Below are 26,291 nucleotides of genomic sequence, written 5' to 3' on the forward strand. Positions count from 1 at the left end.
GACTTGTAAAATAGGAACATAATTGGAAAATGCCATGGATACCCCCACTCTCAACTTAAACTGGTGACTGAACTAAGATTTGTTAAAGGCAATGGTATTGCTGTTGTGATTAGTTGTGTAGTTTTGGGTACCGGTAGTTAGGAGTACGGCAAACACCTTATTTCTTTGGTTCCTCAATATACATTTACCATGTTACAATGTAGGCTATGCGTTACAGCACTACTTTTGGTGTCCCCCTCAGGAATTGCTCTTGAGAAAATTTCATGTAATTGTCCCCTCCAAAGTGGATATCAGATTTTCGCCCCTGCAGCATTCTATCAAGGAGTGAATGCATCCAACTAGTATTTACGACATCACAATTGGGCATTTCCACAATCTCACTTGGTTATGAACGCAGCGTAACCTGTCGTGAATAGTCTACTCTCCACCCACAAGGCACTATAATACAAATTCTGCCCCTCACCCAAACTTCACAATTTGCCGTCATCGGTGGGTTATGGTCAACATCAGTAGGCTATTTTTAAAATTTTCGTTTTAATAATTTAATCTAAATGGAACGATACATATTTATCATTGTGTTATTGGCGTGTTGTCTGTGGCCGGTGCGGTGCTACAGCTCCGGAAAGGTGACTGGGGCGTGTGACAATATGACACCGCAACACAAAAAAGGCGCGCAGCAAAGCCCCGCTCCATTCTCTGTCACCACTGACCGGTTCAGCTTCAAGGAGGGCGATGAAATCATCGGTGAGACATCATGTAGTTTTCTCTATTACTGGAGGGTTCATGCAGAGATATTGAACCCTCACCACTAGGCCTATAGGTTTTAGTAATCTATATATGGTTTGGCTGTTATGGGTAGATATGCTGAAAAGTAGATATGGAATGAATAATGGTCTCCATCGTCTATGGTGGTGTTTAAATCAACTAAACACTGTTGTTTACAGTCAGGCTCCTGGCAGCTTCCACTCCATTCATTGGGTTTATGTTACAAGCCAGAGAGGTTGGAGGAAGCAGTCCTCTGGGATCCTTCACTGTAACAAGTGGAGAGGCCCAGCTACTCACCTGCAACGGACTACCTGTGAGTCTATTCCCACAGAGACTGTATAATTCCATTTCATTATGTTTATTCCCACCTATCTATTACCACCTGACCTATTGCCTACTTTTCTGTTATGTTATGAGAGCTACAGTATTACATATAACCAGGGCCGCAACTTTGGTTTTAGTAGTGGGGGGGCATAACTTTTTTTTGGTATTATTATTTTTATCCACTCGATAAACACTCCAAACAGCATACCTGACCGCTTGGAGGTATACGCATGGTCCTAAAGCACACCAATGCCTCGTTTTGTATCACATTTTTTTTTTGTATTTTTTATTTCACCTTTATTTAACCAGGTAAGCTAGTTGAGAACAAGTTCTCATTCCAATGATAGGGATCCCGAGTGGCGCAGCAGTCTAAGGCACTGCGTCTCAGTGCTTGAGGCGTCACTACAGACACCCTGGTTCGAATCCAGGCTGTATCACATCTGGCTGTGATGGAGTCCCATAAGGTGGCGCACAATTGGCCTAGCGTTGTCTGGGTTTGGCCGGGGTAGGCCATCATTGTAAATAAAAATTTGCTCTTAACTGACTTACCTGGTTAAATTGCAAAAATGCAATTTCAGAATGTGAAAGTTGCACCTCTGCATATAACATTGAAACAGTAATGGTTGTTTAGATCTTATAAATGTATTTATGAGACAGAAGAAAACAAGTCTTGATTTACAAAAACAGATCAGTTATTCCGTGTTCCTGCATGGGTCCTCCTGCTACCCTGTCGGGTAGAGTAGAGGCTGTAAGTCTACACTAAAAACCTTTAACAATGCAGTATAAAAAAAAAAATAGCAGTGTCAATATAGAAGTAAAAAATAAAAATAAATGTAAGTGTCAATGCCAGTAGAGAAAGAACACAAGAATGTACATGTACTGATACGATGGCAGGGATACTGGTGATACAGTTGAAGTCGGAAGTTTACATACACCTTAGCCAAATACATTTAAACTCAGTTTTTCACTTTATTTCTTTCATCACATTCCCAGTGGGTAAGAAGTTTACATAAACTCAATTAGTATTTCGTAGCATTGCCTTTAAATTGTTCAACTCGGGTCAAACGTATCGGGTAGACTTCCACAAGCTTCCCACAATAAGTTGTGTGAATTTTGGCCCAATCCTCCTGACAGAGCTGGTGTAACTGAGTCAGGTTTGTAGGCCTCCTTGCTCGCACATGCTTTTTCAGTTCTGCCCACACATTTTCTATGGGATTGAGGTCAGGGCTTTGTGATGGCCACTCCAATACCTTGACTTTGTTGTATACCTTGACTTTGTTGTCCTTAAGCCATTTTGCCACAACTTTGGAAGTATGCTTGGGGTCATTGTCCATTTGGAAGACCCATTTGCGACCAAGCTTTAACTTCCTGACTGATGTCTTGAGATGTTGCTTCAATATATCCATATAATTTTCCTACCTCATGATGCCATATACTTTGTGAAGTAGCACCAGTCCCTCCTGTAGCAAAGCACCCCCACAACATGATGCTGCCACCCCCGTGCTTCACGGTTGGGATGGTGTTCTTCGGCTTGCAAGCCTCCCCCTTTTTCCTCCAAACATAATGATGGTCATTAAAATGCAAATCATTTTATAACATTTTTGCCATGCGTTTTTTTCTGGATTTTTTTGTTGTTATTCGGTCTCTCACTGTTCAAATAAACCTACCATTAAAATTATAGACTGATCATTTCTTTGTAAGTGGGCAAACGTACAAAATCAGCAGGGGATCAAATACTTTTTTCCCCCACTGTACTGCCTGAATCTCAGGTGGGAACAGTTCCGGCGACCTTTATGATTGCACATTCGGCAAATCACCAGCAGACGGAGTTCCCTTTGAATCCATTTTCCCATTCACTGTGTTGGTGGTGCTCATAAAATGTATCATAACTCAAAGGTGGCACCACAGGTCCCAGAGTGGTGGGGTGATTTTTTTCTTCTTCCTGAATGTAACCAGGTAAAACTCAGAAACCTGATTGTAGCAGGCACCTTAAGGGTTCCCCTATTTTCTGGGGCAAGTAGACTGAGAAGTCGGGAGAGTTGAGCCTGCTCTGTGGTTGCCCCTTGGAAAGTGGGAGCGCGCTCTGCTTTCTTTGAAGACGTATGTCTTTTGAGATATTCATATTTTGAATGTTGAATAAATTAAAGTATATTTTTGAATATCAGAATCGAGACATACTCCATATTTTGAAGCACACTATCAGGAGTATAATGACACAGATGTTGTCTGTAACATGTACGGTTCACGGATCATAGGATCTTACAGGAGGCATGTATACAGTGCATTTGGAAAGTTTTCAGGCCCCTTGACATTTTGTTACGTGACAGCCTTATTCTAAAATGGATTAAATTGTCCTCCTCAATCTACACACAATAGCCCATAATGACAAAGCAAAAACAGGTTTTTAAAAATGCAAATTTATTACAAATAAAAACCGGAAATAATGATGCTGCCACCACCATGCTTCACCGTAGCGATGGTGCCAGGTTTCCTCCAGACATGACGCTTTGCATTCAGACCAAATAGTTCAATCTTGCTTTCATCAGACCAGAGAATCTTGTTTCTCATGGTCTGAGAGTCCTTTAGGTGCCTTTTGGCGAACTCCAAACAGACTGTCATGTGCATTTTACTGAGGAGTGGCTTCTGTCTGGCCATTCAGAGATGGTTGTCCTTCTGGAAGGTTATCCCATCTCCTTAAAGGAATTCTGGAGCTCTGTCAGACTGACCATCGGGTTCTTGGTCACCTCCCTGACCAAGGACCTTCTCCCCCGATTGCTCAGTTTGGCCAGGCGGCCAGCTCTAGGAAGAGTCTTGGTTGTTCCAAACTTCTTCCATTTAAGAATGATGGAGGCCACTGTGTTCTTGGGGACCTTCAATGCTGCAGAAATGTTTTGGTACCCTTCCCTCTACACAATCCTGTCTTGGAGCTCTACGGACAATTCCTTCGACCTAATGGCTTGGTTTTTGCTCTGACATGCAATGTCAATTGTTTGACCTTATATAGCCAGGTGTGTGCCTTTCCAAATCATGTCCAATTAATTGAATTTACCACAATCAAGTTGTAGAAACATCTCAAGGATTTTCAATGGAAACAGGATGCACCTTAGCTCAATTTAGAGGCTCCATGGCAAAAGCTCTGAATACTTATGTAAATAAGGTATTTCTAAAAACCTGTTTACACTTTGTCATTATGGGGTATTGTGTGTAGATTGACAAGGAAAACATTTAATGTAATACATTTTAGAATAAGGCTGTAAAATAACAAAATGTGGAAAAAGTCAAGGGGTCTGAATACATTCCCAATACACTGTTGGTCTAAAAGGGCCTAAAATGGCCACTTTCATCATGATGCCCCCCCCCCCCCCCCCCCCATGTATTTTATTTTTTAATACCAATGTAAAAAGCATAACAAACATCCCCCATCCCAATGAAATTTCTATGTGAGAATAGCCAGAACAATCTAAGAAACCCAAAATATCTTTGGGTCTCCCTGGCATGGAATCACCCTGTTGCATCTGAATAAAACGAAATCTTCATGGATCCTTTTTTTTTCCTTTTCTCAGAATTCTGCAATTTCTCACACATCAGATTCACCTAAATCCTCCATCCATGGAATATGGAGGGCCCCCACATCAGGCAACCTCAACTCCATCCAATTCAGGTGATTCACCCATCCAATATCTCCTAGCTCGTGAACCAGAATGTTCACGTCTTATACCCTGGGGCCCAGTTTCCGGTACACAGATTAAGCCTCGTTCTTGACTAAAACGCACTTTCAATGGAAAATCCGTCCCTTAATGTCATTACATTGCTTTACTATTTGTTCTGCCATGCCATTTTTACAGTGCATCCTTTGTAAAAGATTACTCCACCTTCTGGGTTGGAGTGAGAAGTTCTCCAGTTACATACAACGTTGCTGCTGCAGCCCCAACTAACAACAAATCCATATCCTTCACCTCTACCTCCTCCTTTGCCTCATCTTCAAAAGTGAGTAAGGTTACATGAATATTCAGATTAATATAATAATTTGATTAAAACATTTGCATGCTTTGCAAGAAGAATGATTTCCCTAATAATCCTGTTTATATGGACACGAAATGATGGGACTTTGATAAATGCAGAAAATTGCCAATCAAAATATACGTGGTAAAATGTTATTTTTGGGAAGCCTATTTGATTCTGACTTCTGACATTTTTAACTCCCTTCACTCATGCAAAGGAGGGAGGCTTGCACTGCTGGCTTTATCACATGTGCAGATCAAATACACCGCTGGAACTACGATTAAGGTGTTGACACTCTTCAAAGGTGCTATCTAGAACCCAAAAGGGTTATTCGGCTGTCCCCATAGGAGAACCCTTTGAAGAACACCTTTTGGTTTCATGTAGAACCCTTTTGGTTCCAAGTAGAATCATTTTGGGTTCCATGTAGAACCCTTTTCACAGAGAGTTCTACATAGAATGCAAAAGAGTTCTACCCTGGAACTAAAAAGGGTTCTACCTGGAACCTTAAAGGGTCCTTCTATGGGGACAGCTGCAGAACACTTTTGGAAACCTTTTTTCTAAGAGTGTACATGTCCTAATAATTCGAAAGGTTGCTCAGAAACCAGATGTTTTAATTGGCGTATGCTTACTTAGATTATGAACTTACGCCAATTAAGATAAGCAGAGTAAGGTGTTTACATGACTAATGCCATACTCGGCCTACTGTCATAATCAGTTTAAAATCGAATTATTAGTGTGCATGGAAATGTACTCAGTATTTCCATTGAAATCCTTAGTACTTATGGTAATAGATAATAGTACAAATAGGTTTTATCAAAAACATAAACTTGTCTTAACAATGTATCACAAGTGTAATTGATAGTCTATCAAAAGGGGATACTTATATTTGTCCTGTTTCATTGCATGTAGAAGTGGGTAACCTGTACGAGCGTGAGGTGAGAAATGGAAATGTGTTTTTTTGCATTTCCCAACTCCCCCTGAGAGTGGGGTCATTGACGGTGACCCTGGAGCAATTAGGGTTAAGTGCCTTGCTCAAAGGCAGATCAATAGATTTTTCACCTTGTCGGGTCAGGGATTCGAACTAGGAACCTGCCGCTCACTCTCAGATAATATTGTCATATTACATTTTCAAACAAACAATAACATTTATTTTTACATCAGTTGTCCCAAAGTGCATTACAATAACATTGAATATGTTTGTAATAGTTGTCCAACTCCAGCACTGGATGTGGCAGCACTAAGGTCTGTTTCAGCCAACCTCTGAACTGTGACCCTGGGGTCAGTCCAGACTGTTACTTCCTGTCTGCCATGACTTCTCCTGGTGATACAGCCGTCCAGCTGGAGATGACTGGCACTTCAGATGGCTACATCGCCATCGGCTTCTCAGATGACCAGAGGATGGTAATGTAGCCTTTTCAGAAGTAGTGCATGCACATCCTGCAATTCAATATGCTTATTCAAATTTCGAGGCACTCGTCCAGATACTTTCACTTCAACGAAAATGGTGAACAAGTTTATTTTTAAAACGAAGAGGGATTGTATGAAGGCAGTTGGAAGGCAGCCAATAAACTGCAGGAGCATTCAACAGTGTGCTATTTTTATTTTATGAATTTTTGTTTATTGTACCCTGCGCCTTCAAGTGGCCTGTGGCAGGGTTGATTGTGTTCCTCTCATAATCTGTTTTCCTCTGCATCACATAAGGGAAATGATGACATCTATATTTGTGGAAGGGACAGTGGCGGGCTCATCCAATTGCAACACGCCTTTTCAACAGGAAGGAAGATACCGGACATACTTCCTCTGGTACTTGCTTGCTATTATGACATATGAAAAGCAAAGAGGATGATAGCAATTGGAATATGGACTGGAATGAAAGTTCTGATTTGACTGATTTGAAATGGAATGGACCCCCAACCCTGATGCTATAATGACTCACAAAACAATCAGTGATGACTCAAATGTCTCTTGTGTGTCCTTTTCTAGGGAAATGTTTCTGATGTTAAATCCTCAGTGAATAATAGTATCATTAGCTGTTCCTTCACGACTAGGAACCCCATTTCAACTCAGCGATCCGGAGGGTCCAGTTCCCTCTATTATCTCATGATCGTTCACGGGCCCTCCAATAATGGTACAGTATGAGCCAAAAGCTTACAGCATTGTAGCACCAGTACTGGTACAGATGAAGTGGTTGTATCCCTCTGTCATTTTATTTACATAATGCTATGACATCTTTAGATAATAATGAGTGACATTACATGGACATGGAAGACGGGATCTTAAATCAGCACTCCTACTCTGAGATATTGTATGAATACGGGCCCTGTTATCTAATAAGGATTCTAATATTGTGGGCCTGGTACTGATGAAGAAAGCGGTCTGCTTCCGTCTAGCAGTCATATGTTTCATAATATCATTTTATTCTATTTCTCTTCCATTTCACTTTTCGGTTGACTTTGACAGGGACGATCGGCTTTCATACTGGCACCTTCATCAGTGACACTAAAGTGGATATTTCAAGTCCTCAAGTTGTTACAAGTGAAAAAGAGCCACCTATTATTAAAGCACATGGTAAGGTTGCCGTTTCCTTGGTGAGAAGAGTTTGCATGCATAACCTCGAACAAATTGTTATACGGTAATACACTGATTATAACTACATATACAAGCTTATAGATTTGTGTATTGATAATGGATTATTGATTTATTATCCTGTTGTACTTCAGGTTCCCTGATGTTGATAGCGTGGATGACCACAGGTAGTTTGGGAATGATCATAGCCAGGTATCTGAAAGGTGTGGCCAGGGGGAAACATTATTTTGGGAAAGATGTTTGGTTTCTGGTGAGTTTCTATAATACTGTCCCTAATGTGTTAGTGTAAGAAAATTAGATTGTACAGTAAGTTAGATTGTACTTGAAATGTTTTCACTGCTATCGAATTGGTGCCTTTTCTACATATAGCGTGACTGGGAGAGTATGTCAAGCAGGCGAGGAAGCTATACTGTTAATTAAGCAAGCAGACTGACGCCCGTCACGTTTCAAATTTCAAGTTTTATTAGTCGTATGTACGGGATACACACTGTCCAACAATATGCTGACTTGCAGGCTCCTTCTTGAAAAATACAACAACAATAAGAAAAAATATATATATAAGAAAATGAACATAAACATTAGTAATGTTTTTAGTTCCAAATAATAATGTCACATAATCTGTACTCTTGGCTTGCATGTTCCTCAGGCGCACGTGTCTCTTATGACACTCACTGTTGCCGCCACCATCATCGCCTTCATTTTGGCCTTCTCAGAAGTTGGGGGCTGGAGTGGGGTATGTATCATAAACCGTTACTGCGCGCCGATTGTTATTTAAAACAGACCTATCTGACAAATGCTGTGCCGTCTACAGTTTTATGAAACCTACTCTATTATGGAAGGCTCAGATAATTGAAATAGTTATGAGAGACAGTTTATGAGCCCATTGTGTTTATAGGGAGCCCATCTGTGTTTATAGGGGGCCCATCCTGTGTTGGGCTGCATCGTTATGATCCTGGCCTTCTTCCAGCCTATCGCTGCCATGTTCCGATGTGGACCTCATCATCACTGGTAAGGGATACAGACTCATACCTAGTGTATGTCAGTTTGCTCATGTGTATGTAAATCCAAAAGTGGCTTGTTTTCTCAAGTGAATGTATTATTTTTGTGTTATTGTTTTTTCACAGGCGATTCCTCTTCAATTGGTCGCATGCTTTGAATGCAGTGGCAATAAAAGTTTTAGCTGGTAAGGAACTGTGATCATGACATTGTTTTTGTTGGATTTTATTAGTATAGTACAAAGTACCGTATCTTCTCAGCCAATATCTGTCAAACATGTTTGCTGTTGCACTACTACCATGTTAGTAATTGTGCTGACATTATCTTCCAGTGGCAGCCATATTCACTGGGCTGTCGTATTTTAGCACCTCTGAGGATAGTTGGCTTCTGAAGGTGATGGGTGGGTTTGTTGGATGGGAGGCAACGCTGTACATCCTGCTAGAACTCCACATGCGCTGGAAGCTCAATGGTGAGATCAAATACATAATGATATCGATCTTAATTTTGTTAAATTCAGGTTGATGATATGTAGCCCCCCTGTAATATTGAATAACCTTATATTGTGGATCTGCCATATAACTTTTGTTGGCCTCTTGGCCTACGTCAAAAGCTCTGACGAAGGACAAGAGGCCGACACGTAAGCTTGAATAAACAAAGTGATACAAGCAAGAGAAGTGTGCAGGTTTCTATTTTCTTTTCAAATACTTCAATATAACTTTGGTTGTTCTTCTAGATCATGCAGAGAGTGCTTCTGAATCGGTACGCTGAATCCCACTATTTAATCCCACACATTTAAATGTACTTATTGTGTCAGTGAATTAGTAAGTGACTCATTCTTAACAACTATTTTGTCTGCCACGGCTGTACTTGACTTTTCATTTCTCCCCCAGACAAGAATGGAGTTGTTACTGCTGGTCCTGTTTTTCCTTGGAAATATAGCCTTTTTGGTGGCACTACTTGTTGGAATTGGCTCGTCATGAAGATCTGCTGAGCAATGGACTGAGATCGGAATGTTGTGATACAGTATATCTATAAAATAGCTCACTGTACAGTATATTTTAAGTTGTTTTATATTTGTTTGTTGTCAAATGTTTTAAAGTATCTGTCCATTGATTGAGGGTTGAATGCGATCAGATCATCAATTTATACAGTATCCCTCCATATACATATGACAGACCTTCCACGAGGACGGGCATATTGGAAATTTAACCAGGGTTTATTGACTGACACTACTTTCTTAACACAAAGTAAGGAATTCTTAACAGGCTTTTTCTTGCACAATACAGGTTCAGTGGACCCAATTATTGTACCTTTAGAGGCCATTGAATTCAATTTTCATCCCAAAAACGGTATCGGTCAACAGAGAAAAGAATTTAAACAGAAAGAGAACATCTAACATTACACATCAATGGTGTTGAATGTATTACAGAATCCCTGAATAATCTACACACAAAACAAAAGGAGATTGAGGAATTTATTCAGGAAAGACTGAGTTAAATTTGTTATTTTTTTCCCAGAGCAAATTCAATATAGTAACCCGACCAAAAAGAACCTACAGAAAAAAGTTACAAACGATGGAGAAATCCTTCTCACCAAAGGAGATTCTGAATGAGGAAGGTCCTCCAACCTGAGTTGATGATGAGTTTTGTGATATACAGTACCAGTCAAAAGTTTGGACACACCTACTCATTCAAAGGTTCTTCTTTATTTTTACTATTTTGTACCTTGTAAAATAATAGTGAAGACATCAAAACTATGAAACAACACATATTGAATTATGTAGTAACCAGCAGTGTTAAACAAATCAAAATATATTTTATATTTGAGATTCTTCAAAGTAGCCACCCTTTGCCTTGATGACAGCTTTGCATACTCTTGGCATTCTCTCAACCAGCTTCATGAGGTAGTCACCTGGAATGCATTTCAATTAACAGGTGTGCCTTGTTAATTTGTGGAATTTATTTCCTTCTTAATGTGTTTGAGCCAATCAGTTGTGTTGTGACAAGGTAGTGGTGGTATACAGAAGATAGCCCTCTTTGGTAAAAGACCAAGTCCATATTATGGCAAGAACAGCTCAAATAAGGAAAGAGAAAAGACAGTCCATCATTACTTTAAGACATGGTCAGCCAATTTGTAAAATTTCAAGAACTTTTAAAGTTTCTTGAAGTGCAGTCGCAAAAACCATCAAGCTCTATGATGAAATTGGCTCTCATGAGGACCGCCACAGGAAAGGAAGACCCAGAGTTACCTCTGCTGCAGAGGACAAGTTCATTAGATTTAACTGCACCTCAGATTTCAGCCCAAATAAATGCTTTACAGAGTTCAAGTAACAGACACATCTCAATATCAACTGTTCAGAGGACTAAGTGAACACGACTGGTGGAAATCTTCCCTTTGGTCTAATGAGTCCAAATTTGAGATTTTTGGTTCCAACCGCCATGTCGTTGTGAGACACAGAGTAGGTGAACGGATGATCTCTGCATGTGTGGTTCCCACCGTGAAGCATGGAGGAGGAGGTGTGATGGTGTGGGGTGCTTTGCTGGTGACACTGATCTATTTAGAATTCAAGACACAACTAACCAGCATGGCTACCACAGCATTCTGCAGCGATACGCCATCCCATCTGGTTAGCGCTTAGTCAGACTATCATTGGTTTTCAACAGGACAATGATCCAACACACCTCCAGGCTGTGTAAGGGCTATTTGACCAAGAAGGAGAGTGATAGAGTGCTGCATCAGATGGCCTGGCCTCCAAAATCACCCGACCTCCACCCAATTGAGATGGTTTGGGATGAGTTGGACCGCAGAGTAAAGGAAAAGCAGCCAACAAGTGCTCAGCATATGTGGGAATGCTTTCAAGACTGTTGGAAAAGCATTCCTCATGAATTTGGTTGAGAGAGTGCCAAGTGTGCAAAGCTATCATTAAAGCAAAGGATGGCTACTTTGAATCTTAAATATAAAACATATTTTGATTTGTTTAACACTTTTTTGGTTACTACATGATTCCAGAATGTGTTATTTTATAGTTTTGATGTCTTCACTATTATTCTACAATGTAGAAAAAAGTGAAAAGAAAGAAAAACTCTTGATTGAGTAGATGTGTCCAAACTCTTAACTGGTACTGTACATTTCCCCAAAAATCATGTTAGACTATCTGCTGCACAAAAATATATTGTGAAGGCCTAATTTCACAGGACTAACTATGGTTGGCAATTGATTACTTTCAGACGGGGAAAACGCCTGGCCTCGATGGCATTCCAATAGAGATAGGCTTTTTATGAACTACTGAAAGATCAATTAATGTCATGTTTTAATTACTCGTATATAAACTATCAGACACACAAAATGAGAGACTGATCTTTCTCCTACTGAAGCAGGAGCCAGGGAGCAGTACAAAGAGCCAGTCTCTTTAAAAAAATTGGAGTCACCCCACCATGCTAAAATATTGGCAAAATGTACTGCTCATAGAATTAAAAAGGTCCTACCGGTAAATTAAGAGTCAACAACATTATTTGGGTATTAGCAAACAGAATATGAGTTTAAAAATGAGATAAAAAATAAAACAAGATTTTCACTGGACAGTTACTTTAAAGAATTTGCTGTGAGAATCATGCCACACAAATACCTATTTTTTTCACTGGATGGCAAAGTTGTGTTTTTATTCTCTGTCACACCATTATCATTATATTACATGACATTTAATAGTGGAACTGATTTATAATAAAGTGATTGCTCAAAATCTGTACAACATTTTACAAATAATGAATTTCTTATTTACATTGCTATTATAATCATACAGTATATTGGCACTTTTCTTCAAATAAGTTGGACAAATATAAAATTGTAATATCTTTGGCTGTGAGTGAAAGCCAAAGATATAAAACATTTATTCGTCCAATGTCTGTCATGTTTTTGGATAACGTGATTAAATTGTCAATTCTCGTGTTCACTTAGTGCTAGTGCGCAGGCGTAGTAATCCCAGTAAAACTGGATCTAGAAAGATGGCAAGCCTCACGAAACGGCGTATACGAACGTCCATCTTGGATGCTGTCTCTACAGGCTCTTGTGACAAGGTAGGGTTGGTATACAGAAGATAGCCCTATTTTGTAAAAGACCAAGTCCATATTATGGCAAGAACATCTCAAATAAGCAAAGAGAAACGACAGTCCATCATTACTTTAAGACATGAAGGTCAATCAATTGGACGGCCAAGAAGATGCACGAAGCTGAAAAGTTATCACCGTTTCATTAGAACTACAACTCCCACCAGCTGTATAGCTCACGTTCTCCACTTTTTGGGGGGGCATTTTCTAAAAGTACTGGCAGTCAGTAAAAAAAAAGAAGAGGCCTGGAGCTAATGGGTTCTTACCATACTGTAAATCCTCAGTTCGAACAGGCACGCTCCTCCATGCTATCAAGGCTGAAGGAGAAGGCTAGTTCAATTTGAGTTTTTTCCAACTTTCGGCGATGTATCCCACTTATGTCAAATATTTTTTTATAAAAGGCATTTGGTATGAGTCAATGCGAGAAGTGAGAAATTATTCCTTATTTGTTAATTATCTCTAAATATAAAGGCACAACCTAGAGTCGAGCCAATGTCTTAAGTAGATGGACATGTTATGACTCCAACCTCGTGAAAGTGATAACTGAAATGTTTTATTTTAGGTCAAAAACGACTTTATATCGAAGGAGTGCCTTTGATTTGTCAGTCTGCACATGCACAGTTCCGTTCGCACAACACGACAGTTAGGCAGGTTGTTTACTTGTCTCATGATTATACTGTACGTTCCATGTATTGGGCCTAATTACTCTATTTAAACTGCGCTTTAGTATTTCATTTTCTTATGTTTGTTCATTTTTTCTTAATTTTCTTCTTTATTGTAGTTGTTGTTTTATCTTTTTGTTGTCAATGTGGAAGATAACTGAAATTCCAATAAGCACATTATTACAAAATTAGAAAAAAAATAAAGAAAAAAAATAAAAATAATAATATATGCATCACATTCCCAGTGGGTCAGAAGTTCACATACACTCAATTCGTATTTGGTAGCATTGCCTTTAAATTGTTATATATATATTTTTTTCCATATATATATTATCACAAAATTAGGCTGATGGCATCCCCTGGTGGATCCAGTGTGTTATGGCTGCTTGCAGAAAGTAAGTCATTGGCCATACAGTTATTATATCGACAAACATAGTAGGCTATGTTAGCCATGTTAGTGTCTCTGTCAAAACTACTACCTGTATTTTGTTTATAACAAACAAGAGTGTACATGTTTTAAGAAATAATGTCTACTCATTCCTATTCATGTGTACCAAGTAAAAGTTCAAGTTTATTTTAACACACATTGAATGGAAACACCCAACTCAGCTGGGGAGAGCCCAACAACCATGCTCCTCTAGGCCTACATCCACCACCTCAGGTCAGTTTGTTTCAACTGCAATAATAGGGATGAGATTTAGACCCATGTCAACCATGGATTAGTTTCCACTGGCCCATAGATTACTTGCAGGTTCGTGTTTTTCGTCATGAATCTTGTTCTGGAGGCAGCTCTGCAAAGTGGTCACTAGCTGGCACAGCCACAAAGTCATAAAATCAGATTTGAACCTTAACCCACTGCTAACCCTAATGGCTAACCTTAGATGAAGACCAAAAAGGTCATTTTTGTTTTCAATATAGCCAATTTTGACTTTGAAACTGGTCTGTCTAAGGGGAACTTGCTCAGTTCTGCCTCCAGGACAAGACCCATGACAAATGTCAAACTACTTCAGGGTGAGCAACTGTCTAACATCAAGTTAACTTGGCTGGTGCCTCCCCCCGGGGGTTGCAGTGTGTTATGGCCACTTGCAGAAAGCAAGTCATTACCTACCCCTCTACAATTCTGATATCTATGAACATAGAGGGCTATGGGTGGTTTTTGGGTGGTCTGGTTGACACAATTGAATGTTCCAATATTACAGTAACATCTGTGTTTTTATGCGTGCCATCATGTGCTTAATTGTATAGTTGATGGAAACTGGGGCGAGTGAGAGATGGACCAGTCCTAGGGAAGTAAGCCAGCAGAGGGGCTGAGCATTGCCCTGAGTCCCTTCTTAAAATAAGATGCTCTTCCTCAAGGTTGGGTTGCTGTTAAACACTTTGTGACAAATATTGCTTTTCTATTATGCTGTGGTTGAGGATGAGTACACAGGACCAAAGGTTTAAGGAGGTAAGATCACGTCGATAATACAGTGCTTTGTACTCATATGCATGGTACGGTATAGAGGCCACTGCAACTCATACCATGCTAGACTATGGACTATATGGAATCTCCAGTGGTGTAAAGTACTTAAGTAGAAATAGTGTAAAGTACTACTTAAGTAGTTTTTTGGGGTATCTGTACTTTACTATTTCTCTTTTTGATTACTTTTTCTTCACTACATTCCTAAAGAAAATAATGTACTTTTTACTCCCTACATTTTCCCTGATACCCTAATGTACACATTACATTTTGAATGCTTAGCAGGACAGGAAAATTGTCTAATTCACACACTTATCAAGAGAACATCCCTGGTCATCCCTACTAACTCTGATCTGGCAGACTCACTAAAACACACAAGATTCATTTGTAAATTATGTCTGAGTTACAGTTGAAGTTGGAAGTTTACATACACCTTAGCCGAATACATTTAAACTCAGTTTTTGACAATTCCTGACATTTAATCCAAGTAAAAATTCCCTGTCTTAGGTCAGTTAGGATCACCACTTTATTTTAAGAATGTGAAATGTCAGAATAATAGTAGAGAGAAGGATTTATTTCAGCTTTTATTTCTTGCATCACATTCCCAGTGGGTCAGAAGTTCACATACACTCAATTTGTATTTGGTAGCATTGCCTTTAAATTGTTTAACTTGGGTCAAACGTTTCAGGTAGCCTTCCACAAGCTTCCCACAATAAGTTGGGTGAATTTTGGCCCATTCCTCCTGACAGAGCTGGTGTAACTGAGTCAGGTTTGTAGGCCTCCTTGCTCGCACACACTTTTTCAGTTCTGCCCACAAATTTTCTAAAGGATTGAGGTCAGGGCTTTGTGATGGCCACTTCAATACCTTGACTTTGTTGTCCTTAAGCCATTTTGCCACAACTTTGGAAGTATGCTTGGGGTCATTGTCCATTTGGAAGACCCATTTGCGACCAAGCTTTAACTTCCTGACTGATGTCCTGAGATGTTGCGTTAATATATCCACATCATTTTACTTCCTCATGATGCAATCTATTTTGTGAAGTGCACCAGTCCTTCCTGCAGCAAAGCACCCCCACAACATGATGCTGCCACCCCCGTGCTTCACGGTTAGGATTGTTTTCTTTGGCTTGCAAACCTCCCCCTTTTTCCTCCAAACATAACGATGGTCATTATGGCCAAAAAGTTCTATTTTTGTTTCATCAGACCAGAGGATATTTCTCCAAAAAGTACGATCTTTGTCCCCATGTGCAGTTGCAAACCGTAGTCTGGCTTTTTTATGGCGGTTTTGGAGCAGTGGCTTCTTCCTTGCTGAGATGCCTTTCAGGTTATGTCGATATAGGACTCGTTTTACTGTGGATATAAATACTTTTGTACTTGTTTCCTCCAGCATCTTCACAATGTCCTTTGCTGTTGTTCTGGGATTGATTTATACTTCTCGCACCAAAGTACGTTCATCTCTAGGAGACAGAACTCGTCTCCTTCCAGAGCGGTATGATGGCTGCGTGGTCCCATGGTGTTTATACTTGCGTACTATTGTTTGTACAGATGAACGTGGTACATTCAGGCGTTTGGAAATTGCTCCCAAGGATGAACCAGACAATTTTTTTCTGAGGTCTTGGCTGATTTCTTTTGATTTTCCCATGATGTCAAGCAAGGAGGCACTGAGTTTGAAGGTAGGCCTTGAAATAGATCCACAGGTACACCTCCAATTGACTCAAATGATGTCAATTAGCCTATCAGAAGCTTCTAAAGCCATGACATCCTTTTTTGGAATTTTCCAAACTGTTTAAAGGCACAGTCAACTTAGTGTATGTAAACTTCTGACCCACTGGAATTGTGATACAGTGAATTTTAAGTGAAATAATCTGTCTGTAAACAATTGTTGGAAAAATTACTTGTGTCATGCACAAAGTAGATGTCCTAACCACCTGGCAAAAACTATAGTTTGTTAACAAGAAATTTGTGAAGTGTTTGAAAAACGAATTTTAATGACTCCAAGCTAAGTGTATGTAAACCTCCGACTTCAACTCTATGTCTGAGTGTTGGAGTGTGCCCCTGGCTATCTGTCATAAAAAAATGAAATGGTGCCTTCTGGTACGCTTAATACAAGAAAATTGAAATGATTTATACTTTTACTTGTAATACTGAAGTTTAAAACCAAATACTTTTAGACTTTTACTCAAGTAGTATTTTACTTGGTGACGTTCACTTTTACTTGAGTCATTTTCTATTAAGTTAGCTTTACTTTTACTCAAGTATGACGATTGGGTACTTTTACCACCACTGGGAATATCCCATCAAATGTGACATCTATTGTTTTAAACTTTCTTGTCTGCTCCTCTTCTTTTTCTCTCTCCCAAATCAAATCAGAGTTGATTTGTCACATGCACAGGATACAGCCAGAGTAAACAGTATAGTGAAATGCTTGCTGCTTGCAAGCTCCTTCTCAACAATGCAGTGATACTAAGTTATATAAAATAAATACACACAAGAATATACACTACAAGGTCAATATCAGTGGCAACCAATGTCATGGATACTGGTGACAGTTATTTAATCAGGGTTAAGTTGATCCAGTGATCAGATGGGGAACAAAGGATCTTACATCCACCTAAGAGGATCAGACCTCAAGCCAGAGTTTCAACAGTTCACTGCTTTGGTCAGTACATATCTCTAATAAAACTGATGGAGTTGTTTATTAATAAATAATATTTAATCATTTACATTGACTTCTCTTGGCAGAGAGAATGCCCTGCTCCAATGGTGCTCTTCAAAGAACCAACTCCAAGCTTAGATAATACTTTGGGGATAAGAGTCAGCATGCAAAATACTTGTATTTTTCCTTTTTCTTTTTGCACAAGCATAATGATAGTGGGACTGAGCCTGGTCTGTGTCTGGTGTCCATATGGACATTCCTCCATAGCTACCTCAAACACATTGTCTTCTTCAGGACCTTGCGCAAAGCTAATGGGAAAAATATCAGTTGGGTAGCTTCCCAGGTTTAGAAAATGACCAGAGATAATTATAGAAACAAATTGATTTAATTAGTGTAGTTTATTCATTGCTTTCCCAGCATCCCCAAGGGAGAGAGTACAATGGTACTGTAGACCAGAAATTGTCATAATGTCATATGCTTGCATTACAGACCAAGTGTTTGAGAAACATAGTCAGGACACTGCGTATGTGGATTTCTTATTAGTATCTGATGATACCATTATGATCAAACCAAACACATCTAGAGGACGGTTGTAGTGGTTTCTGTGTGTTTAATGACACACACACACACACACACACACACACACACACACACACGGGCTGGAATCGCTCTTCTCACTGCAAAGGATGAATGTGTTCTGTTTTGCCTAAACTCCACTGTGAACCTGTGGACCAGACAGAAAACATTTAGATGACAACCTATCTGTTTTCCTGAGATTTCAGTAGGTAAATAGAATGAAGCATAAACATTTCATCAGAGGCAGACTTCATCTGTTGTATTTGATAGGGTAGAATTTTCCCTCACTGAGGCTCAAAGCAAATCACTGGGGGCTTAGACCCAAAAGCTGCTCATGATTGGTAGCGAAGCCTGATTTTTTGATTCCTGACAACTGTTCTGCCATAAGATTATGTGCTTTTCTGGGTTTGAAATCATCCAGAGAGGGGAATTAGATCTCCACAGCAACTCCTGTCGTACACCGCATTCTGATCCCTTCCCTTCTCTCCTCATTTTTTCCACTGCTGTCTGTGCCTTATTCATCTCCCTTTCCTCTGTCCTGCACTTTGCTGAAGTTGCAGAGTGTGGTGTGAGCGAACTAACAGAGGCAGAGCAGAACAGCTGACGAGCACAAAGCTCTCTGCCGCCCGTATCAGACACGCTGGTTGAACAAAGCCCCTCTGCTCCACAGACAGACAATGGTACAAAAGCTGACCGGGCTGTTACAACATGTGCCATACTCGCATTACGGAAGCCCAGATCTGGTCGATTGGACTATTCAAACGAGTTGGATGCATGATTAATGAAAACGCAGTGTTAATTGGAGCAATTAGAAGAACATTGTGCTTTGGAAGTGTTCAAATTGCCTGTGTGTCTGTCTGTCTCTGTATCCGCTGTCATTCCCCACATACAGTACAGTACAGTTGGGCGGTTGGGAACGGGGTTACAAAACATTGGGAGTTGCCATTCCCACCCTCATACTCTCCGCTCCCTTTCACTGAGGTGTCAAACAGGGAGTCATAAACATAGCCTTACTGCAGCAGACAAACCACATATTATTCAGGCACTCAGGGTATAGGAATGGATTAGACGAAAGCAAGTTCAGACAAGACAACAGCACTTTTATGCAGCTAACCATATTAGCCTATTCTAGCCATGTTTATACATGGTTCTAACATGCAGCCTTTGTCTTGATCTTGTCCACACTCTGATTGTGCCCACATTTTTAGTGTAGATGATTAAAAGAAGCATTGTGATCTGACAAGTTTAAATAGACTAAATCAGGTCAAGATCAGGAGGACGAAGGATACATGCTAACGGAAGACAGAAATAGGGCTATCGATTCATGCACACTCTGCCTACGATGGTATGATACATCTACTGATGCAACATCTGTAGCTGACATCCTATTGGCTAAACCACAGTAGAAGCCAATCAGCAGAGGGATGTACTGACTCTGTGGTACAGAAAATGGAACAGGTTGGCTAACTGTCCCACTTAGTCACCCACCACATCACACTCACCAGATGGCACCCCGCAGATGGCATGAGCAGCCGTTGGAGGGCACAGGAGGGGTAACGGACCTACACATACTGGACAGAGAGAGAGAGACGAATGGATCCATGGAGTCAGAGTTCACATCACCAGAGGAGTACAGGCAACCCTAAACCTGACTGGGGCCTTTGGTTCAGTAGAGAATGATCTGGTTCTGATGTGGCTAGTCAACTTCTTTACATGTCATTTGGGGTAATCTCTCTCTTCCCTCACTCCCTCAGTGTGTGAGGAAGTCTCACCCAGGGCTCTGTTGTCCGTCTCCGCCTCACTTCCTTCCTGCCTCTGGCCAAGCTTCTTTCAGAGGGTCAGTCAGCAATGTTGTACATTCTGCTGAGAGGCATATGCCTTTTCCTCAGCTCTTCTGGTATGTCAAACACACTCACAAAACTTGTAAGGCGTATGGTGCAGTCTGTGTTGTGAGTCTGATTGTCCAGTCACTTACAGAAAGGAAATAATGACTCAGACTTAGACCATAAAATTAAGTATTATGACCCAAAATGGGTAAATAAGGGAATGTTATGTAGTGGTGAGGGATGATGCCGTTTGGTGAAAGTATCCCTTCGGAATGTGAATGTTTTCATAGAGTTAGTACAATATACACAGAGTGTACAAATCATTAAGAACACCTTCCTAATACTGAGTTGCACAACCCAATAAGGGATCATAGCTTTCACCGGGTTTAACCAGGTCAGTCTGTGTCATGTTTTGTCCACTCAGTCTAAGTTTATATCCACAAAAAGCTCCAGTTGAAACTGAACAAAGGGAAATCATTTTCCTTTTATAGACCACCTCATGGCTTTTAACTTAATGCATAACTGTGGGATGGATAAAAAACTGAACCAAAAATGTTGGATATTATGTTATGTTTTGAGATTACTGGCTATGAAGATTTTACTGTTCGGCTGCACTCTGTATTTTTCTATAACTCCACCGGAAATGTGCAGTCTGGGCTATGTGTAACATGGAGGAGAAAGTTATCTTGGCATTTACTGAAAATACTAGACTGCTTTTACAGAATGTCTTTAACCCACCAGAGATAAGACTTAACACTGTGAGACATTCAGAAAGGGAGTTCACACACTTATCTCTCCCAGTGGAAATGCATTATTGGAATGCTAAGTGGGGTTAGTTGAAAGAGGAGCACAGTTTGTGTTGGCATGGAGCGAGCCGCTGTGAGCGACAACAACTGCCCTCTCGTATTTCAGCTTCCCAAAAAGCAGACAGAAAAATGCTAAATATGCAGCAGTGTGACCTCAACCCTTAGATGAGCCACTATTTTAAGACAAAGGTGTCTAATTCCTTTCACCTAGGTACTTTTCTCCTTTATCTCCAATAAATCATTTCAGCACGTGTACAATACTGCCTAATATATGTAGTTTACAAACAGTAGATTATTATATAGACAATGTATAATGTAGTTCAATTGGTAATGGATGACCTCATTGTTGAGGAATGTGTTTTACTTCTTAAATTGCTAGTAGTATTATATGTTGTTATTACGTTGTATGTTTCAATGTTGCACATTTTATCAATTGTGTTCATGCAGGGCTCCCTTGGAAAAGAGGCCTTGGTCTCAATGGGACTCCCTGCTAAAGGTTAAAAAAAAAGTTTTTCTAGGGCCTGAAGCTTTTCCTGGTCAGGTCACATGGTCAGAAAAAAAAACCTGTCCTCTGACTGTGTGCCATGTCTTTATTGAACACATATCTGGACATTGACAATGTTGCCTAAACACCAGTGCAACCTTAGGAAACAGGCTATAGCTTCCTGCATATCGACCCTGAGCACACTCCTTCAGCAGTAACCAACCCAGTGCAGCAGCACAGCTAAGCTATGGAGCCATTATCACGGCATGAAATTAGGTTTCAAACAGCAAGAGCCTATAAGTTTAGGGCTTGTCCGGGGCAAGTAGCGATGGAGTAATGGGCCCTCAGAGGGAGGCAAGAGCTGCACAGAGAAGTGGAATGGTAATGAGAACACAGATTGAATAGCTAGGAATGTCAACCAGAGTTATTGCACTGGAGCAATGCATTCATCGCTACACCGCAACAGATGCAGCAGTATATTTCCATAAACAGAGATCCATAAACATAAGGACCAAATAAAATGTAAATAACTCCAGGAGGTATGTCAGCTTCCAAAGCATGTTGCAAGAGAGCTGAAAATAAGCACTAACCGTATTCACATAATCACAGCTTATGTGAATATAGTGGGTTCCTAGGTTCTGTTTGGTATGATTGTAAAATATCTTAAACCGAACAGAACCTAATCAACCCAAACAAGACAGTGACCTTGACTGAACAGCCAGTATGCAGCCAATAGCACCCCCTGCATTCACATAATTAATCTGGTGTGGTGAATGGTAAAGGTGCTATTGGCTGCATACTGGCTGTTCAGTCAAGGTCACTGTCTTGTTTGAACCCAGCTAGGATATCTGAGTGAGTCTTCTCCCATTCATCCATATGGCTGTATTACCATCACTATATAAGGGTGGCAGGTAGCCTAGTGGTTAGAGTGTTGGGCCACTACAATGACAAAATAAGATTATTTACAAAAAAAGAATTTGTTCTTAACCGAATAAAATGTAATTTAGTTCTTGACTAGTTAAATAAATTAAAATATATATTTTTTAAATCGCTGTGAATCAGTCTGGCACCCTCACTCATCCTAGGGTTATTTTAAACCAGCTCTTATGGGAAGTGTGGAAACAACTATGCACTTACATCATGACCCTCACACATAGCCACATAGTGGGTTGGTATGCCTGTTTTGTTATTGATTGATAAATAATGTTCACCTCTGAAGCGCTCTGGGGCTGGGTGACTCATCCAACGCCTTACCGCCACTGACCTCGTTCGTCTTACCCATGTGGGTATAACCAATGAAGAGATGGCACGTGAGTACCTGCTTCTATAAACCAATGAGATGGGAGACGCAGGACTTGCAGCGCGATCTGCGTCACAAATAGAACTGACTTCTATTTTACATGCTGACTACACCTCTCGTGTTGTGTGCAAAATACAGTTCGAAATCTATATTATTCAATTATTGAACCCACACTGCTCACGAGCATCTGCGTTGCCAAGGGCTAAAATAGAAGTCAGTTCTATTTGTGACGCAGATCGCTCTGCAAGTCCCGCCTCTCCCATCTCCTCGTTGGTTTATAGAAGCAGGTACCCACGTGCCATCTCCTCATTGGATATACCCACGTGGGTGACTGAAAGACGAACAAGGTCGGTGGCGGTAATGCACCTAATTTATGAAAGTTGCCAATTGCAATATAAAGTCCAGAGAAGAAAAAGCCTGGAAGGTGGAGAGATGACTAGAAACGATTTGGCTGACTGTTTTGTGTGTGGATTAATTGTCGGAGTAGAGGACCTTGTGCATTTCAGGTAAAATAACAACTCAACGTTTATATCCCAGGACAAATTAGCTAGCAACAGCAAGCTATCTAAATAGGACAAATTAGCTAGCAAGTGCAAGCTAACTAGCTAAATTCCCATAAATGTTTCATGCTTTTTGACCTGTCCCCAAATTAATGTAATTGGTTCAGAGTTTGTTTTGATATTTTAACCTGGTGTCATGATCGCGTTTGGTGTGGGGGGACAAAATAAACTTATGCACGATAGCCAGTTTGGGTTCCGTGTTAGCCCTTGGCAACGCAGATGCTCGTTGGCGCAATAATTCAATAATATAGATTTCTAAATGTATTTTGCAATGCTCGTGCACGCGACGCTAGCGGTGTAGTCAGACTTATAGCTCCTCCCACCAGCCTCCACCTATACAGCCTATAGGTTAAGAAGGATATACACTATATAGTCTGATTAGGCTGAGACATTTTTCTTCTTGTTTATTTCCACTTTGTAGCCTAGATGCTGTAAAAAAGAAACATTTAGTTGGAAAATATCAAAGAAAGGTGTTTAGACACAGCAAGTACAACGCAAACATTTTTAATAACGGAATAGGCTACATCCATTTAATTTCGTATGTATTCGTGAGTCTTCGTATGGGTTCGGAGAAGCCCAGGAGAGGGAGCTGAGTCCGAGCCGCACTGTTCCCTAGGTTGCATGTGACTAATCGAGTTTGCAGTGAAGTAGGCTACAATTCGTTTCTACGGAATTTTCACCTGAGAGAGCGAAAGCACTGCAAAATAACAGGTGAGTCTTATTAGAAATGCATGTCACTGTTATAATGGTCCACTAAGTGATTCATGTTATTTCCAATAAGTTACTTTAACATTTTGGGGGTGAAAATATAACTTCTAAGAATTATCGACTTGTGATTATCTACTGTAGCACCAACTTTGCTATGAGTTATATATAGTTCAAACCCTGTTTGTATATGGTAAGGCTAGTTTGTAAAAAATAATTGGATACACTTTACACACGGATAGTAATTTCGAAATGAGATCGTTTCATTGGAGTTTGGACCAAATTTACACTAACTGTGATTCTCCATTACCTGTAGACCGAGTCGTTTTGAGAAATGTGGTGCCATTAGAAGCGAAGGACGATTGCACGGTAACCTGATTAAAAACGGAAATTACAAATTCACTGCTGAAGGAGCGTAGGTTTACAAACTTAGTAAAGCCACTGGTGAAAAACCCACACATTCAAAAAGGAACATGGCAACGGGTGGATTTAAACCAAATGCACAGACAGACTTTCTGGAGGAATGGAAGGCTAAACGGGAGAAAATGAGGGCAAAAATGCTCGGGGACATCGCTGCGGCCACCGGCGCGTGCACTGGTGGTATTGTCCCTGCGTCCCTGGGGAGCCACAGCAACAAAAGTGAGATGCGCAATGCTACCTCGAGCACCGAACTTAACAACAACGGCAACCCGGACCGCGGGACATCATACCCCATGGCTCGCTCATCATCCTCCTCAGCCTTGAAGAGACCTGACGATGACCCACACCCGACACCAGCCGTCAGAGGAGCGGATACACTGGGGAGTAACCTGAAGAAGACACCGCAGCCGGAGAAAGTACCCAGCACCCCACAAGAGTCCAGCCCCACTGCATGCAATGACCATGGCAGTGACAAGGAGAGCCCCTCACCCAGTAAAGGCAAAGAGAAGAAAAACAGTGGTCCAAGCGCCAGGAAGGGGAAAGGACAGATAGAGAAAAGAAAGCTGAGGGAAAAGCGCAGATCAACAGGTGTTGTCAGCATGCCATCCACCGAGGTGAGTCCAAGCTGTCTGTAATTTTCATTTATTTACAAATCATCGCCTAGTTATTAAGCATGATGCATGGTGTAGGATGAGACTGTTTACACTGTGCTGGCAACCTGTAGGCCTATGCGAGAAATAAAAGTTGATGAAACCACTGGGGAAAAGACGGCATTAAAGATGGACTTATCTGTCCATTAGGTTGTCATTATCTTTATGAAACAAACATTTAATGTACCAAATGGGACGTTTGTGGGAAAATAATGGTTTGAGACTGAGTAGCTTTAATGACTAATGAGAAGTATTCAAATGGGGTTAAAAAATGTTCTTCTGACCTTCAAAAGGCCTACATAAACATGTCTGTTGCAGCTGAGTGTTTATGAAGACCTTCTGTCTAGCAGAGACATGAAAAAAGTCTCCATGAGAATGCTGAAAATGTGTAGAGAGAGCAGTATCATTGTTATTGCACTTAAATCATGTCACAGCCTGGCAGCAGGGACGCTGATGAAAGCTTGTCAACCACCAGTCCGCCACTCAATAATATGTCTGTCCTGTTATTCTAAGAACTTCCACCATCAGGGAAATTATATGTATACAGTGCCTTCAGAAAGTATTCACACACCTTGACTTTTTCAACATTTTGTTGTGTTACAGCCTGATTTTTAAAACGGATTAAATTGAGATTTTGTGTCACTGGCCTCCACACAATACACCATAATGTCAAAGTGGAATTATGTTTTTAGAAATGTTTACAAATTCATAAAAAATGAAGCTGAATTGTCTTGAGTGAAGTATTCAACCCCTTTGTTAAGGCAAGCCTAAATAAGGCAAAAAATGTGCTTAACAAGTCATATTAAGTTGCATGGGCTCACTCTGTGTGCAATAATAGTGGTTAACATGATTTTCAAATGACTACCTCATCTCTGTACCCCACACATGCAATTTATCTGTAAGGTCCCTCAGTTGAGCTGTCAATTTCATACACAGATTCAAGCCAAAGCCTCACAATGAAGGGCACTTATTGGTAGATAAATAAATAAAAAATCAGCCATTGAATATCCCTTCGAGCATGGTGAAGTTATTAATTACAGTTTGGATAGTGTATCAGTACACCTAGTCACTACAAAGATACAGGCGTCCTTCCTAACTCAGTTGCTGGAGAGGAAGGAAACAACTCGGATTTCACCATGAAGCCATGATAGGAGAAAACTGAGGATGGATCAACAATGTTGTAGTTACTCCACAATACTAACTTAAATGACAGAGTGAAAAGAAGGATGCCTGTACAGAATAACATTTTTACAAAACATGAATCCTGTTTGCAGTAAGGCACTAAAGTACAACTGCAAAAAAATGTGGCAAATAAATTAACTTTAATTCCTCAATACAAAGTGTTATGTTTGGTCCAAATCCAACTCAACATATCTCTGTGTACCACTCTTCATATTGTCAAGCATGGTGG

The 26,291-nt window shown here is 40.4% G+C and overlaps 2 protein-coding genes and 1 long non-coding RNA gene across 4 annotated transcripts in view; 2 read left to right on the forward strand and 1 right to left on the reverse strand.

Annotated features, from left to right (window-relative positions):
- The first annotated feature begins 447 nt into the window (after positions 1-447).
- Positions 448-10,406, forward strand: LOC106609418 (ferric reductase 1). The gene is made up of 15 exons (XM_014208219.3): positions 448-744; positions 945-1,078; positions 4,653-4,750; positions 4,935-5,076; positions 6,298-6,492; positions 6,793-6,894; positions 7,075-7,219; positions 7,552-7,659; positions 7,812-7,927; positions 8,324-8,410; positions 8,594-8,685; positions 8,802-8,860; positions 9,005-9,142; positions 9,407-9,432; positions 9,564-10,406. Exons 1-15 carry the CDS (start codon positions 552-554, stop codon positions 9,651-9,653), a joined length of 1,725 nt encoding a protein of 574 aa, XP_014063694.2. The 5' UTR covers positions 448-551; the 3' UTR covers positions 9,654-10,406.
- Positions 10,407-17,932: 7,526 nt separating this feature from the next.
- LOC106609417 (uncharacterized) lies at positions 17,933-24,665 on the reverse strand. The gene is made up of 3 exons (XR_001329697.3): positions 24,521-24,665; positions 19,632-19,700; positions 17,933-18,277 (listed from the first exon to the last, which is right to left on the reverse strand). It is a non-coding gene; the product is annotated as an uncharacterized LOC106609417 (long non-coding RNA).
- LOC106609416 (PRKC apoptosis WT1 regulator protein) overlaps positions 23,464-26,291 on the forward strand; it is a 92,179-nt gene continuing 89,351 nt past the window's right edge. For both annotated transcript variants that reach the window (XM_014208216.3, XM_014208218.3), the window contains exons 1-2: positions 23,464-23,816; positions 24,127-24,844. In XM_014208216.3, coding sequence (XP_014063691.1) covers positions 24,284-24,844 — 561 coding nt within the window. In that variant the 5' untranslated portion in view covers positions 23,464-23,816; positions 24,127-24,283. The remainder of the gene's footprint in view (positions 23,817-24,126; positions 24,845-26,291) is intronic.

The sequence above is a fragment of the Salmo salar genome, chromosome 07 (genome assembly GCF_965601325.2).
Source record: "Salmo salar chromosome 07, fSalSal1, whole genome shotgun sequence".
In the NCBI taxonomy this organism is placed as follows: Eukaryota; Metazoa; Chordata; class Actinopteri; order Salmoniformes; family Salmonidae; genus Salmo; species Salmo salar.